We start from the raw sequence: 17,340 nt of genomic DNA on the forward strand, positions 1-17,340 counted from the left end.
TGAGACCAGCCTGAGCAAGAATGAGACCCCATTTCTACTATAAATAGAAAGAAATTAATAGGTCAACTAAAAATATATAGAAAAAATTAGCCAGGCATGGTGGTGCATGCCTATAGTCCCAGCTACTCAGGAGGCTGAGGCAGGAGGATCACTTGAGCTCAGGAGTTGGAGGTTGCTGTGAGCGAGGCTGATGCCACATCACTCTAGCCTGGGCAACACAGTGAGACTCTGTCTCACAAAAAAAAAATAGCACAGAGGTGACTGGCCACTGCTCAGCAGAGATGGAAAGTGACCCGCATGTGTAATTTGAAATTTCCTAGGAGCCACATTACCAAAAGAAGGTTCAAAAAAATGGGCAAAGTTAATTTTAATGATATAATTTACTTGACACATCCAAATTATCAATCTAACATGTAATCAATATAAAAAGTATTAATGATATATCTCTTTCACATATCTTTTTTGTAATGTCCGTAACACCCGAGGTGTATTTTATACTCACAGCGCATTTCATTCCAGACTAGCCACATTTCATACATGCAGTGGCCACCTGTGACTACTGCACCATACAGATGCTTGAGCCCAACAGACAGACCCTCTTCAGAGGGTGCAGATAGGCTGAGGCCCGAGGGAGGGATTGATCCCGGCTGTGAGATTAAACAGCGCTGGGATCAAATCCCACCTTTAAACCCCACCAGGTGGGTGATCCTGGACTACTGACTTTGCCTAGATTTCTTCGATTGCTAAAATGCATTACCAGAACCTTCTCAAGTCTCACAGGATTCTTATAACATCAGACAAGAAAGCAAATTCAGAAGGGCTTTCAAACTGAAAGTATGTTGCAAATTTGAGTTGCTGTTAATGGTCCATTCAACATACATTTATTGTTACTATAGTCACAAGTTTATAATACAAGGAACACAATAGCAGATAATCATACTAGTACTTGTTTTATAGTAACATAAACCTGTATTAAAATTATTCTAACCACGCTCCTTTTTCACCCTTGTTATAAAAGGATATAATAAGAGCAAGAATAAAGGAAATCAAATTCCCATGTGCAGGCTAGAATCCTGGTTCCTTGAGAATTACTTCATTTGCATTATTTGCTTGATAACCTAGAAAAAGCTATGGGTGTGGAGCTGGGCCAGAGAGAAAAAGGAAGGCATACAGAAGGAAATAAAGATGTATAGGAGGATTCCGTTTTTGTCATAAATTTTAAAAGAAAGGATGTTGATATATAAGATGTATCAGTTCTAAGTGGTAGCTTACGGTTTTCTTTTTCCTTTTAGTGTATCTATATTTAAAAGATATTTGTGGTTTTTATTATGCAAGTTATAATATGTATTTATTATAGAAAAAATATAATAAAATCTATAGATCATTATTTTTTATCAACCTACATCACACTTTAAAAAAATCTATAGATCTTTAAAAGATCATGAAAATCTGCAATTCTATTGCCTAGAGATAATGACATTAATACTTTGATATTTTCCCAGATAATTATCTATATCCTAAGTTTATTTATATCCTCAATTTATTTTCTTTTGTTGAAATTAAAGAGATGATGAAAACCAGGCACCCAGTAAAAGATGATGTGTTTAAGAAAATCTAGGCCGGGCATGGTGGCTCACACCTGTAATCCTAGCACTCTGGGAGGCCGAGGCGGGCGGATTGTTCGAGGTCAGGAGTTCAAAACTAGCCTAAGCAAGAGCAAGACCCCGTCTCTACTATAAATAGAGAGAAATTAATTGGCCAAATAATATATATAGAAAAAATTAGCCAGGCATGGTGGCGCATGCCTGTAGTCCCAGCTACTCCGGAGGCTGAGGCAGGAGGATCGCTTGAGCCCAGGAGTGTGAGGTTGCTGTGAGCTAGGCTGACGCCACGGCACTCACTCTAGCCTGGGCAACAAAGCGAGACTCTGTCTCAATAAAAAAAAAAAGAAAAGAAAAGAAAATCTGTAACCAAATAAGGAATATTTATGTTAGGCTGCAAGAGAGAAATATTTGAAGTAAATCAGAGAGGACCTAACCTGAATTTATTTATTATTTTTTCCCTTATTTTTTCCGTGAGGTCTGTAGATTTCTTCTGTAATGCAAATTAATAAACTCAATTAATCAAGCCTTTGAAATGGCTCAGATAATTAAAGAGAAAGAAAAGGGCCACATACATGAAAGGAGCCCAGGTGTCAGAGGCTGCGGCAGCCAAGATCCTTTGCAGACACAGGAAGCAAAGGGCAGGCCATGGCATGTCCGCCTCACTGACTGCCTGTTTATCCAGTGCCCCCAGGCACCCCTTGCTCCCCAGCTCCCTCTCTTCACTGTTGCCCTCTCACCTGCCTCTTCTCCCAGAAAATGATGAAGGACAACAACCTGGTACGCCACTTGGATGCCTGTGAGACCATGGGCAACGCCACGGCCATCTGCTCGGACAAGACAGGCACGCTGACCACCAATCGCATGACGGTGGTACAAGCCTACATCGGCGACGTCCACTACAAGGAGATCCCTGACCCCAGCTCCATCAGTGACAAGACCATGGAGCTGCTGGTCAACGCCATCGCCATCAACAGCGCCTATACCACCAAGATTCTGGTGAGTGGGTGCCAGGCATGCCCTGCACTCGAGGGCGCAACACCTGCGGAGGGTGCAGAAGCACTGGGGCAGGTGGAGAAATGTGATTCGTATTTTCAGATCCTACTGATATATGTTGGTATGGTTAGATAGTAAGCAACTTGTTCCTCTTTGAGGTAGCATTCTATTAACAAACATCTGTGATGTTTGTCTGACAAAAAAAAGATTGTTGTTAATTGTGTTTTTTAGATCCTGTCATTGGCCTTCCCACACACACACAAAATTTTTTTTATTAGTTAGCTTTTGCTACATAACAAACTACTCCAACACTTAGTGGCTCAAAGCAAAATTGTGTATTTAGCTTGAAATCCTGAGTCAGCAGTGCAGGTAGGGTTCAGCCGGGTGGTTCTTCTGGTCCCAGCTGGGCTGCTTCATGCATCTGCAGTGGTTCAGGTGGACAGCTCTGCTGATCTTGGCTGCACTGTGGCTGCTCTAGCATAGCCTCAGGTGGGCTGGCTCATCTCTGCGTGATCTCGCAAGCAAGCCAGTCTGGGCTTGTTGACATGGTGACAACAGGGTTCCAAGAGAGCTGAAGTATGCAAGGTCTCTTGAGTCCTAGGCTCTGAACTGGCATGTTGCTGTGTTATTTTGGCCAACATAAATTAGGAGGCTGGCCCAGATTACACAATGGGATAATAGACTCCACCTCTTGAGGGAAGGTATTGCAAAGGGCTGGGATTCAGGTAGGTGAATAACTATGACCTTTTTCACAATCTACTATTGATGAATCTACTATTGTTATTGTTAGTGATAGTAGTAATCTTCCTCATTTTGATAAGAAGAAGTCTCACCTTACTGTCTCTGTTAAGCGGCCTAGACAGCGGCCTTCATGCTGTAATCCCTATTCGGTTTGGAAGCACAGGTTTCCTCTTTGTAATTAACCACCATTTGGATGAAGAGAAACCCAGAGTTCATCTGTTCACATGTCTGTCCGCACAGATGTGGGGCATTTCTGCCTTGTGAGCATCTGGGTGATCTGCTGAGCTTTATGCACCCTCCAAATACACAGCATCCTGACCTCCCGGCCATCTCAGAGCCAGCTGCAGCCTTCAAGATCAGGTTGGGTTTGTGGGAGCCCCAGCAGTTTTATAGAAACAGGAAAAGCACTGAGTCCACAGCAGAGGGCCAGGGACTGGTGGGGGAGAGGGGGAGGAGGCTTCTGCACCCTCTGCTGCGGCAGAGTGGCCGTCCGTCGCCCAGGGCAGCAGGCCGAGGGAAGCAGGATTGACAACGCGGGAAATAGGTCAGAGAACACGTGCAGATGGTGCGAGAGGACCCTGGGGGTGATACCAGAGACGATGACGTTTTTTGTCTTCTTCTCCCCACCCCCTGCCCCGATTTGGGAATCAAGGGAGATGAAAGACGCTTTATTCTGTTCCCCAGGCCTTCCTAAAATAACTGACATGTTCCTGGCATCTTGCCCCGCAGGCATGGCAGAGAGGGAGACAGGGCGATTCCCAGAATGGGCTTCAGGCAATGGGGACAGCCATGTGTGCACAGCCTTGGGGTGGGCTTGGATTGAGATGTATGTTATTCAGTCATAGTCAAAAGGAGTTCTTGGGATCTGCCAGGAAGGCTGCAGAAACATCTCTGCAGTGATAAGTCTCAATTAAGCAGTGCTTTGTCGCACTGGCAACAAGTTAATATCTTGTTTCCAGATATTGGTGGATTGAGCTTGTTCAGGTGGCATAAAGGACAGGGGTCAGCCAGCCCACCTGTTGAGGCTGGAGAGAGGCCAGGACCCTGGGAACTGGGGTCCTTGGTTTACAACCCAGGCCAGGTCACTTACCTCTTAGTCCCCTTCTGTGCCTTGAACCCTGGCGTCCTAGCACGCCTGTGCCTGTCTTTCTGGGTCTTTCCTGAAAGTACCCTGGCCATACGGCTCCCTTTGTGGAGGCTGACAGCCCTCGGCGTGGGAGGGGCAGCAGAGCCCCTGCATGACGAGGGAGTGGTTAAACTCAGGAGCCAGATGGCCTGGGTTCAAATTTCTCACTGCCATACAGGATCACCTTGGGGATGCAGTGAGTTAGTGAATGGAAAGCACATGCCTGGCATGGAGTCGGCACTCAGTGTGACCCCTGTTGTTCTTCAGCAATCAAACTGCCGCCTGCAGGGGATCCATTTGCAGCGATGAGGAGGCCATCAAATAAATGACAGCAGAGACATGGGCTAGAGAGGAAAAGGGTATTGCCCAACACGCTACAGCCAATTAGCTGCAAAGCCAAACCCTGAATACCCTAAAGCCAACAGCTGAGTCAGGTTGCCCAAACCAGCTTCCTGGTCACCAAAACCAATCCTGTAGCACCTTTAGCTGGTCTTGGGAAGGAGGGCCTGGGTGCAGAGGGGCGGACTCACAGCCAGGGCCTGGCAGCCATGTGGGGCGACGGCTCTCGGGGCTGCCTTTCTAGGCCTGGAGGAAGCCTGAGAAGAGGCTGGGGCTGCTCGGCGCAGGGCAGAAGTCCAGCCACCCTCCGTTTGGAAAATCTAGATGAGAACATACTGAAACCACGCAACAGGAAACAGGGCAGGAAAGACATGCCACGTCCCTCAGCTTCACTACTCCCCAGCTTTAAGTGAGCCTAGCCTGGGAAAACAAGCACCGGGGCAGGGCGAGGTCCCACACACTGTGCATCCCCTCCACGAGGACACCGGTTCCTTCGTCCTGGCGTCAGATGCAGGCTGTGGACTCTTTAAGAGCAGGAAGCACAGCTAAGTCTCCCCTGTGCCCTGGCACAGCTGTTGGGAAGTACTGGGTGGGAGGGTGGGGTGCGTGGATTTACTGGTGAACAAATGCATAGATGGGGATCAGTGAGATGAGAGTAGATAGGAAGATGGGGGAGGGAGGGAGGAGCGGTGGGTAAGGGCAAGGATGGGTGGGCAGGTGGGTGGGTGGATATGAATTGATAGTCTCAGGACAGACCCAATCCCTCTACCTTCTACTTTCCTGTTCTTACGGCAGCAAGAAGCAGGAGCTGGTCCCAGGCGTGTTCCTTGGCCAGCACCAGTACTCTTATAGCACCTCAGCTTGCTGAGCTGGGCTCTTCAGCAACTACCCACCCTCAGCCACCCAGGCTATGTTGATCCACAGACCTCCTGATAGCTGGGGCCTTTTATTAAAAAAAAAAAAAAAATTAAAGGAAAAAAAAATGGATGAGTATTTGCAAGGGTGGCTCCTGCAGGTGTCATCTACAGGGACTCACAGGCCTTAGAGACCACCTAGTCCCGCCCCTTTCTTTATTCTGAGGCTGAGAAATGACAAGGGCTTGTCCTGCGTCACCCATGGGCAGAGCAGTTAGAATCAGGTGTCCTGACCCCCAGCCCAGGGGGCAGTGGCTGAGGGCTTTGGCTCTGAATTCCGACAGACCAGGCTCAAGCCCCTACTCCAGCACTCACCACCTGTGTGGCCCTGAGAGCCAGTTGCTTACCCTCTCCCTTCCTGTTTCCCGGTCCGTACAGGGAGCATATTGCACACCATAGTCACTGACATTTACTTTGCTAGGCTCAGGGCTGAGTGCTTTCCCTGTGTCGCTTTGTGCCATGATCCTCAGAAGTAACTGGCATCACATCCCCAATTCCTAGACAAGGGTCTTGAAACGGGGCAGCTAAGAAACGTGCCCAGGGCCCCAGAGTCCCAGAGCAGATGTGCGGCCAAGCAGGACAGGCCCGCAGGGCTGTGGGACCCGGAGCCTGTGCAGGCCGCCACACTGCGCTCCAGCCTCAGGAAGGCTCCACGAGGCGGTGCACGAGGGCCTCTGGCACAGCGCTCGGCTCGAGCCAGCGCCCTGGCCCTGTCAGTTGTTGCCCTCTTCACCTCTCCTGTTCTTCCTGAGCCTCCCCTCTGTCATTTCCTCTGCCAGCCAGTTTGACCCTCTGCATCCCTTTCAGATCATCAGGCCAAATAGGACCTTCCACCCGCAGCTAAGGAAGCTGAGCTGCAGAAACATGGAGTAACCTGCCACGGTGCTCCTGACCACCAAGGGCAAAGCTGGGCCCAGGGAATTCTGGAAGCATTCACCAAGCGGGCAAGGGGCCAGGGATTCCAGCCAGACCACAGCCACACAAAGACCCAGACACCTGCCGATGCTTAGCTTGTTCCGGAAACCCTGGTGGTCTGTGTGTGGGGACTTCTGCAGGGCTAGCATGATAAGCGGTGAGGCCGGGGCCCTGGGGAGCCCGTGGTAGCACATCAGCCCCTAAGAGGCTCTCTCCTCCCACGGGGCACAGGAGGGCGGCGTGAGGGCTGGGCCACAGGCGGGGAAGCCAGGGCCAGACCCAGGAGGCCCTCCCAGGGCCCGCCCTCTGGAGAACTCTCCATGCTCATCTCTAATCATGGGGAACTTAGCCGCCCTGGGAGGGAAGCTGCATGAACCATCTGTGAGTCAGAAATCCTGGCACACCCTCACGTCTCCTTCGCGGCCCCTGGCCCTTGTGCGTCAAGCCTCCACCGCTCCTGGCTGCGGCTGGTCCTGGCGGCAGCTGCGCTTCGCGCTGCAAAGCTCGCTGCGCTGCGCCCTCTGGGGACGCGGTCTCCTTCCCTGCCACGTCCGTTCTGCACTGAACACCCAAAGCGCACTTGCGTCTGGTATTTTCCCAGACCTTCGTAGAGGAGGCGGGCACTAAAGCTGCCGTGGGAACCGCGAGTGGAGGCTGGGCGCCTGCGGGGCTGAAGCGTCAGGTGCTTACGGCCGGTTTCTGAAACTCAAACCACTGAGAGACAAACCTCCCTGGAGCCCCTGAAATGGTTCTAAAGGAAGAATTTCCCTGGCAGGACAGTTGTCTTGGATAAATGGGCCAAACTTCACCTTGTGACACCCAGGTCCTCGGCATTCCCAGTGCCCAACTGAGGTGGCTGCAGCGCACCTGTCCCAGGGAGCCCCGGCCACCCACAGAAGGCACGAGGGATCTGCTTGGTTGCATTTCCCGTAAATCTTAGACCCGGGCAGACAGCAGGAGGCCAAGGAGAAGGGACAGGGACTCTGGGGAGCAGAGATAGCCCTGGACTCGATGTCCTGCCCCAAACCCAGGGCTCCGTCCAATACTTGAACAAGCCTCAACGCCCCCTGAGTCGGGCTGCATGCTGAGACTGGGCTCTAGCCAAGCCACAGGTGCCAGAGGACACAGAAGGCTCCGGAAGGGACTAGGCAGGGCGCTCAGGTGGGAGGTGGGCCGTGGGGCATGGTTCTTCTGGCATGTGAGCTGGCAGGGAGTTTGGTGTTGAATTCAACATGGTTTGGGTTTTGCTTTTTTGCAAACATCCTCTCTGTGAGAAGAGTTTAAGGCAGATCGGCCCTGATGGGGAATTCCCATTTGTAACAGTTATTAATCCCCACGTCCCACCCTCGCCCCATCCTCACACACTCATGCGCGCACACGCCACACACACGCCATGCACACACCATGCACCACGACACACGTACACCACACAAACACAGACACATAACACGCACCACATACTACACACACCACATACAACGCACAGAATACATGCAGCGCGCACACACACACACACACACACGATGCCCTGGTGAGCTCAGGAAGGTCCCTAAGGCACCTACTTTCCAGGAGGGCATCTCCCCGTCCCATGGGGGTTCTGTTATCCTGGACACCCTCACTGATGGCTCACTGCCCAGCCTTGGGGAGATCCCACAGCTCCTGGGCCACCTCACTGTCCTCAGGTGGCAGGTCATTAGATGATAATTCTGGAGGCCAAATTCTGCCAAAATTCCATCCCACATGGTGTCCCCTAGGCAGCACCTCACGCTCAAACACAAAAGTATGTACTCATTCATTACATAAGCACTCGCTGGCTACCCCACAGTACTAGGTGGGGGTGCAGGGAGGAGTGAGGCAGGCTGCCCCTGCCCTTGCAACTCCAGAACAGCCTCCTCAGTCAGCTAGTGGACCGGTGGTCTCGGACTCCGGTGGGTGAGGCAGGGCTGCTGGAGCGTGGGCGCTGTGGGGCCAGGCCCTGCAGCAGATTCTAGTTGGCACTTACTAGCAGTACAACCTCGCCCCCCAGGCCTCGGTGTGCACAACTGTGCGGTGGGAATAATGACAGCCCCTGCCTCCAAGGGAGCTGGGACTACCGCTAGGCGACACACGTGGGAGCTTGGCAGGGTGGTGCATGGAGTAGGCATGTGGGGAATGCTCACGGCCCTGCTGCTGACGTGGGGCTGGCCGCGCCCTGTGTGTCGGGATGGGCTTCTGGTGAGGTCTGTCCCGGGTCACCAGGGACGGCAATGAGCATAAAGTCATTCCCTAAGGCCCTCTTGGAAAATCATCCCATTGCAGTTACTGTAGTTTACCTCGCTATGGGGTTTGTTTCGGGGTTTTTTTTTTAGTTATTTGATTGTTTTATGTTTTAAATTGTGGTAAAGTACACATATCATATAATTTACGAACTTGACCACTTCTAAGTGTACAGTTTAGTAGCATTAAGTCCATTCACATCATTGTGCAACTGATCTGCAAGAGTCTTTTCAGCTTGCAAGACTGAAACTTTGCACCCGAAGGATAACTCCACGAGGAAGGATAACTCCCCTCCCCACAGCCCCTGGCAACCCCCATTCTACTTTCTGCCTCTGAGTTTGACTACTCCATGGACCTCATAGAAGTGGAATCATACAGTATTCGTCCTTTTTCTTTTTTTTTGAGACAGAGTCTCGCTTTGTCGCCCAGGCTAGAGTGAGTGCCATGGCATCAGCCTAGCTCACAGCAACCTCAAACTCCTGGGCTCAAGCGATCCTCCTGCCTCAGCCTCCCGAGTAGCTGGGACTACAGGCATGCACCACCATGCCCGGCTAATTTTTTCTATATATATATTAGTTGGCCAATTAATTTCTTTCTATTTATAGTAGAGACCGGGTCTCGCTCTTGCTTAGGCTAGTTTTGAACTCCTGACCTCGAGCAATCCGCCCGCCTCGGCTTCCCAGAGTGCTAGGATTACAGGCGTGAGCCACTGCGTCTGGCCTATTTGTCCTTTTTGTGACTGGTTTATTTCACTTAGCATAATGTCCTCAAGATTCCTCCATGTGGCAGCATGTGTCTAAATTGTCTTCCTTTTTAAGACTGAATAATATTCTTTCTTTCGTATGTATGGACCACATTTTGTTTATCGTTCATCTGTTGATGGACACTTGGATTGTCTCCACCTATTAACTATTGTGAATAGTGCTGCCATGAACATGGGTGCACAGATATCTCTGAGTCCCTGTTTCCAGTTATTTGGGGTATATGCCCAGAATTGGACTTGCTGGATCAGATGGTAGTTCTGTTTGATGTTTTGAGGAACTGCCACACTGTTTTCCACAGCGGCTGCCCTGTTTTGCATTCCCACCGACAATGCACAAGGCTTCCAGTTTCTCCACATCCTCTTCAACACTTATTGTTTTCTGGGTTTTTTTAGAGTAGCCTTTCTAATGGGTGTGAAGTGAGACATGATATGGTTTTTAAATCTCATTTTTGCAGATGTTAGTTATAACTTGTAGTTCTTCAAGTCACCATTCATTGATCTTAGCTCTATTCACTCCCCAGCAACCCAAAACAGGAGCATGAATCGTCCCCTCAAAGGCTCGATCCCAGCTGGTCCCAGCATTCCCAAAGGGCTCAGCGCCCGGGCAGGGAATTGCACTGGCTGAAGCTGGAACTGGAATCGCGGGCTTGGGGCCTGGTCTGCAGGGTCTGTGACTAGGAGAAAATCACTTCCCTCCCTGGGCCTGTTTCCTGTCCCCAAAACAGGAGCAATACCAACATCTGAACTCCCTTACAGAGTTGGAGCCTGGAGATAAAAAGGCTCTTGGAAATTCTACAAGAGCAAAGCCTCCGGGTTTGTCAGGATAAAAAAAGCCTCGAGAGAAGAGGCCAGCGTCCCTGCTTCTTGGCAACGTGTGTGGCGATTTCAGAGCTCAAGTTCATGGAAACAAATTGAGTTGCAGAGGAGGTAACTCTGCCATTTGCAACTATGGATTGCTTGAAATCCTTTTAGAGGAAAATTAAAATATTTCACAGAGGGTAATAAAATGCTGGGTGTTTTGCAGGAATGACTGCTCAACTCTCTTGGGTAAATAAGTAATTAGGCATTTTTATTTAAGTTTTCCATGTTGTCATTTTCTTTCATTAGTGGAGGGGGAAAAAACTATTGTGGAAAATACACATAACTCTGGAAATCACCAGAAAAGAATCTATATATGCATTTTTTTTAAAGCACAACATAACAGCAGGCTGTAGAGACAAAGAGAAGCTCTTAGAATTTATTTTCCTAAACGTCAGAAATGGGAGGCTATATCAAAGATTCTTCTGCTTCCAAATAATATCCCACCAAAGCGTCTGGAAACAGGAAGCCTTCCGAGGCACAGGACGCTGTGACACAGGCCTGCACGGCCGTGGGGCTCGGGAGGCGCCCTGGCCCTTGCTCCCACCCATGTCCCCCAGAGCATCTGCTGGGGCTCCTGCAGCTCTTCCTCACTCTGCCCTCCCTCACCACGGCCCACTTCAAGGAGAGGGTTGATTGTTCTCTGAGCTAGAAATCATCGCCTTGGCCTCTCCATTTTACATGTGGGGAAACTGAGGACATTATTTAGGTTCCACAGCTCTGTCCTTCCTGTGCATGCCTGGGTTTCAGGACTGCTGCCTTTTGATGCCTGTGTCCCGTGTGGCTCAGGTCTGCTCCACGGCGAGAGCCCTAACTGATGGTAAGGAGTAGCTGGGGACGCGTCCTGCTGCTGGCAGAGGGCCCGCCCTGCCCTGCACAGCCAGTCCACGTTGGCATCTTCCTGAGTCCACCTCCTTCCTGCCTGGGCTGCTCTTGTGCGCAATGCGAGGGAGAATGAGGAGGGCTCCTTGTGCAAGGCTCATCTGGGACCCACAGAAAACCACGCCTGTGGGGACACAGGCATGATCAGAGCTATTTATTCATCTTCAGAATCTCTCCAGGGCTTGGGTTTACCTCTGGTAGCTTTGTCACCCCTAAAGCCACCTCCACCTGAGTTGCTGCACAGTAATTGTATGTAAGTGCACGAGTGGGTGTGTGCTTGTGTCGGCGTGCACGGGGGAAGTGACTGTACCTGCAAATCTGCACTCCCACAGCCTCCTGCAAGTCCCATTAGTGCCATGTAGAAGTGGCTTGTCACATGAGTGAGGGAGGGAAGGAAAGAGGGGGGGACCAAAAGAAGGTGTAAGTAAGTCAGTTGCAGCTAGTTCATTCGATGGAATCTTTAGAGCAGTTAAAAAGGAGCACACTGTGCTGGGCACCGTGGCTCACGCCTGTAATCCTAGCACTCTGGGAGGCTGAGGCGGGCGGATAGCTCAAGGTCAGGAGTTCGAAACCAGCCTGAGCAAGAGCGAGACCCCGTCTCTACAAAATTAGAAAGAAATTAATTGGCCAACTAAAATATATAGAAAAAATTAGCCAGGCATGGTGGTGCATGCCTGTAGTCCCAGCTACTCGGGAGCCTGAGGCAGTAGGATCACTTTAGCCTAGGAGTTGGAGGTTGCTGTGAGCTAGGCTGACACCATGGCACTCTAGCCTGGGCAACAGAGTGAGACTCTGTCTCAAAAACAAAAAAAAACACTCTAAGGCCAGCTCGGTGGCTCACACCTGAAATCCCAGCACTCTGGCAGGCCAAGGTGAGAGAATTGCTTGAGGTCAGGAATTCAAGATCAGCCTGAGCAACATAGCAAGACCCTGTCTCTACAAAAAATATAAAAATGTGCATGCCTGTAGTCCCAGCTACGCAGGAGGCTGAGGAGGGAGGCTTGCTGGAGCCCAGGAGTTTGAGGTTGCTGTGAGCTAGGCTGACACCAGAGCACTCCAGTCCTGATGACAAAGCAAGATCCTGACTGAAAAAAAGAAGAAAACAAACTAAAACACACATTCTTGCTTTTACCTCTTAGTTCTAAAAAAAAAAAGAAGGTAACACATTGCAGCCATGAACGTGAATGACTTTCAAAAGCGGAATTGACCAAAGCAAGCTACAGAAGAATGTGTGTGGTCTCCTGATGTGACGCGGGCAACCCACACAGCCGCACTCCACATACATGCAGACACACAGTAGGTTAGCCTGCATCACATTGCCCAAGTGTGACCATTTTTAACATACAAAAATGGCAGTTTCAATGGATTCAACCTAAGTCAAAATCACAAAACACAGTCTGTCCACACCATGGATTATTACTCAGCAATCAAAAGGAACAAATGATTGTCACATGCAATACTTTGCCTGGATCTCAAGGGGATTATGCTGAGTGAAAAAGTAAGTCTCCAAAACTTGCATACTGCGTAGTTCCGCTTGCACAGTATACTGCAGAGGATGGCCGCGTGGAGGGGGGGAACAGGCGAGCCGTTGCCAGGGGCAGGGAGGGAGGGAGGGAACTGACAGTGGCTGTAGGGCTATAAAAAGGTAGCATGGGGACCCTTGTGATGAGCTGTCCTGGATCTTGATGGTGGCGGTGGTCACAGGAATCCATATGTGATGCTATTGCATAGAAAACACGCACATGCGCACGTACGCACACGCGAGTGTGTGCAAAGCTGGAGAAATCTGAACAAGGTCGGTTTGACTATGTCAGCACCACTGTCCTGGTCGTGATGTTGTGCTGTGGTGACATAAGTCAACATTGGAGGACACTGGGTGAAGAACATGTGACATGTTCTGCATTATTTCTCATTGCATGTGAGTCTATAGATACCTAAAAATACAAAGTTAAAACATAATGTGTGGGTAATGATTAACTCCAAATTTAGGGTAGAGGTTGCTTCTGGGACACGAGGTGGATCATGCAGATGGGGAGAGTAATACAGAGGGGGTTCAATTCTATCTATGCTGTTTTACTGCTTTCAAAAGAAAAATCTGAAGCAAACATGCATAATGTTAGGATCCTACGAAGCTGGTCGGTAGGTACACAACTGTTTATTATATCATTCTCTTATATTTTTATGTGTGAAATAATTCATAATTTTCAAAAGCTGATCTTGCTTAACTCGCTTAACTCCTTTCATCCGGAGGCAGGACTGGGCCTGGGATCGCAGCCTGATGGTGCAGGAGGTGGGCCCAGAGCTCCCGGAGAGCTCAGTGCCCACTCCGCAGACCAGCGGGCATGCCCTGCACCAGGGCCTTGGGGCAACCAGGGCGTGGCTCCCCTGGAGCAGGCCCTGCGCCCTCGAGCCACTCCCACCTCTCTCTGCAGCCCCCAGAGAAGGAGGGCGCCCTGCCCCGGCAGGTGGGCAACAAGACGGAGTGCGGCCTGTTGGGCTTCGTGCTGGACCTGAAGCAGGACTACGAGCCGGTGCGCAGCCAGGTGCCCGAGGAGAAGCTGTACAAAGTGTACACCTTCAACTCCGTGCGCAAGTCCATGAGCACCGTCATCAAGCTGCCCGACGAGAGCTTCCGCATGTACAGCAAGGGTGCCTCTGAGATCGTGCTCAAGAAGTAAGCGGGGCACAAGGCAAGGGGAGCTGGGGACATCCGGGTCACACCGCACTGGCTGCCATCCAGGTTGGGCCTAGAAGCCTGCCCCAGCTGGAGTGGCCATGTAGCACCCATAGGCACAGAGACAGCCCTACCCCACGTCACCCACCAAGACTCACCTCCTGGGCACCTTGCCCACTGCTTTTTCCACTATGTCCCCTTAAAAATTTCTGTAGAGTCCTCCTCTCTTTCAGAGCATCCTCCCCCACCTCCTCCCTAAGTCACTGGATCATCAGGAAGTTCTGTCCATTATCGCACTGAGATCCCTCTTATTTCACTTCCCTTGGTATGGACTCAGTTGATGATGGCTATTCACATTATCAGCCCAACTCCTCTAACTCCAGGTGCCAGAAATAAGCCTGGAGAACTAAGCAAGTCACTTCCTCTCGTTGGGCCTCACTTGTGCGTTAAGGGGATTGGTCCAGCCCAGTGGCCCTTAACCCTGGCTTACACATTGGAATCTAGGGAACTGTTAAGAACCACTGATTCCTGGATTCACTCCAACAGATTGAATGGGAACCTCTGGGGCGGGCTCACACATGGTTCTTTATTAATGCTCCCCAAGTGCTTCTGAAGTGCAAGCAGGGTCGGAACCCTAGCCCAGGTTTTATGTCCTTGCCAAACCGTTTAGCTGTTTTCTCAGATGAAAACTCGTGACTGTATAACAGATCAAAGTGCAGCTGCTGTTGCTGATGGCCCGGGCAGACATTGCAAGAAGGCTGCCTGATTTCACCCTGCCTGGGCTGGGTGCGCGGCCCGAGACTTGGGGGAAGTGGGGGATGGGCACCAGCTGCCAACCACAGCCAGCTGGGCACCACCAATCGGGAGGAATACTCCCTGGCCTCCTCATCTCCCACCCACCCTCCCCTAGGTGCTGCAAAATCCTCAACGGGGCAGGCGAGCCCCGGGTCTTCCGGCCCCGAGACCGGGATGAGATGGTCAAGAAGGTGATCGAGCCCATGGCCTGCGATGGGCTCCGCACCATCTGCGTGGCCTACCGTGACTTCCCCAGCAGCCCCGAGCCCGACTGGGACAACGAGAACGACATCCTCAACGATCTCACCTGCATCTGCGTGGTGGGCATCGAGGACCCTGTGCGGCCCGAGGTAGGCCCCCGGGCCAGCCAGCTCAGGAAAGGGGGCAAGGCTGGGAGTCCAGCCAGCTGGGTGATCTGGAGTAAGTCACTTCACCTCTCTGAGCCTCAGTTTCCGTGCAACACCCATGGGATCTTCTTACCTGATCCTAAATTCACACTCAAGACCAGCATAGGCCACAGCTGGCATGGGTGTGCTCTGGAGGCAGTCCTCAAGCTGCCCAGCCACCAGGAGCTCTTCCGTCTGGTCCCACACGGGACAGGTGTGGGAACTGCCCTGCCTTAGAAGCCTTTTGCCTCGTAGGAGCCAGGATGCCTTGTAACAAATCCACAGCCCTAGATTCTAGGGTCCCTGCAAAGAACACACCCAGATGTCATTGCACTCGGGAGAATCTGAGTGCTGTGCCCGGCCCCGGTGCAGCTTACCAATCAGTTCACCCTAGCAAGCTGGCCTGGGAGCACAGCTAACGGTCCCCCTTTCCCAGATTTCCAGGGGAACAGAGCCAGAAAGTTAACCAAAAGCCGCATTCTCAAGCAGAAGGGAAGGGGGTGACAGCACCCAACTCACAAGGATCAAGGGAGGTGATGCCTGTGAGTGCACCTAGTGGGTGCTCAGCTCACAGTAGGTCTTCAGTCCCCTTTAACTGAACCTGCACCTGGAGGGGTGCCGAGAATCCAGTGCTGAGGACTTGTGGGGTCCGGGGCGGGTGGGACGCAGGTGGTCTGGGGGGCTGCCCAGGCTGAGGAGAAGCTGTGGGGAGCAGAGCAACCTGCCTCCAGTCTCCAAAACGCTGCTATGGGCAGACAGTGAGCCAACGCACACTGTGGGGCCGCTGAGGAGAGCCCAGGGCACGAGGCGGGGACAAGAGGGCCTGTTCCATGTCCTCCGTCCTCCGAGGAGGACTAGCTCAGCTGCTGAGTCCAGACCTCTTTCCCCAGCAGCCCCGGCGGGGTCCACACTGGCCTCGGCTGTGGAACTTGGTGCCGATGCCCTGGGGGCCTTTCCTCCACTAAGGGCAACTTCTGTGCTCCTGACCTGCCTTGACACTGTTCTCGGGGGGCCCCTGGCCATTCCCTGCTCCTCTTGGAGCCTCCATTTCCACTTCTTTAAAGTAAAGGGGACTAGATAAGATGCTCTCCAAGTTCCTGGCCCTGGTGTTGTGAGATTCTGTGTTCCAAAGAAAAGTGAAACTAGGAGGTCCCAAACATTGACTTTCATATTTAGGCTGCAGGTGAGCCCAGGCATCAGACAGACCTGGGATCCGAGTGCCAGCACTGCTGGCTGTGTGGCACTGGGCTAGTCACATAACCTCTCTGAGCCTCAGCCCTAGACTGGGGACAGTGGTAGCACCCCACACACCCACACCCTAGAGCAGTGTGAGGCATCCTATCATGCATATGTGGGTAACAAATAGAGTATCTGGCATGAGAGAGGAGGCCCATAAAGGTGGGTCCCCTTCCTTCATGCCTTCCCTGGTAGGCAGATCCAGTGACGCACACAATGGCCCTCAACACAGAGCCTGGCCTACTGAAGGTGCTCCATGAGTATGGGGTGAATGAATGAGATGAGGGGCTCGAACCTGTCTTCCAATGCCATCTCTCGCTGTCTCTCATGCGCACACATGCACACTCACACGCAGAGGCCTCCTGTGGGTGTCACTGTGGCTTCCTCACTCCCACCCAGATGTGATGCCCAGGGAGCTCGGCATGGCGCCCACGTGTCTCCCTGCGGACTGCACTCTCCCTGCACGGGCAGGCCGCGTCTCAGCCCCTCGTGGGACAACCCTTACTATCTAAGGGGTTCAGGCCTCACCGTGATGTGTCACCTCCTTACTGAAAACTGCTCAGAACAGGTGGCAGAGACTCACCCCTGCTGAGCACCAGGTGGGCCTGCCCACACCCTGCGGCTCTCCTGCCTGCCCGGCCCCACAGCCTCCCTCGGGGCCTCCCAGAGCTCCTGGCTCATCACCCTGCCTTGGAAACACCCTGAGGTGCATGGAAAACAGCATCAGACACGAACCTTTATTTGGCCATGACCCACAGTAACAAATGTGTTTTATGTCATGACTCAGTAAACACACACTCAACCAAAATAAGAATTTCATAAAGTAATGCGATACACTTAAATATTTTCTATTCTCTC

General features: G+C 51.6%; 1 protein-coding gene across 11 annotated transcripts in view; it reads left to right on the forward strand.

Moving 5' to 3' along the window:
• The window catches only part of ATP2B2 (ATPase plasma membrane Ca2+ transporting 2), a 361,816-nt gene that overhangs the window by 316,047 nt on the left and 28,429 nt on the right, over positions 1-17,340 (forward strand). For all 11 annotated transcript variants that reach the window (XM_075996348.1, XM_075996346.1, XM_075996342.1 and 8 more), the window contains 3 exons: positions 2,358-2,600; positions 13,824-14,065; positions 14,976-15,210. In XM_075996348.1, coding sequence (XP_075852463.1) covers positions 2,358-2,600; positions 13,824-14,065; positions 14,976-15,210 — 720 coding nt within the window. The remainder of the gene's footprint in view (positions 1-2,357; positions 2,601-13,823; positions 14,066-14,975; positions 15,211-17,340) is intronic.

The sequence above is a fragment of the Microcebus murinus genome, chromosome 21 (genome assembly GCF_040939455.1).
Source record: "Microcebus murinus isolate Inina chromosome 21, M.murinus_Inina_mat1.0, whole genome shotgun sequence".
NCBI lineage: Eukaryota > Metazoa > Chordata > Mammalia > Primates > Cheirogaleidae > Microcebus > Microcebus murinus.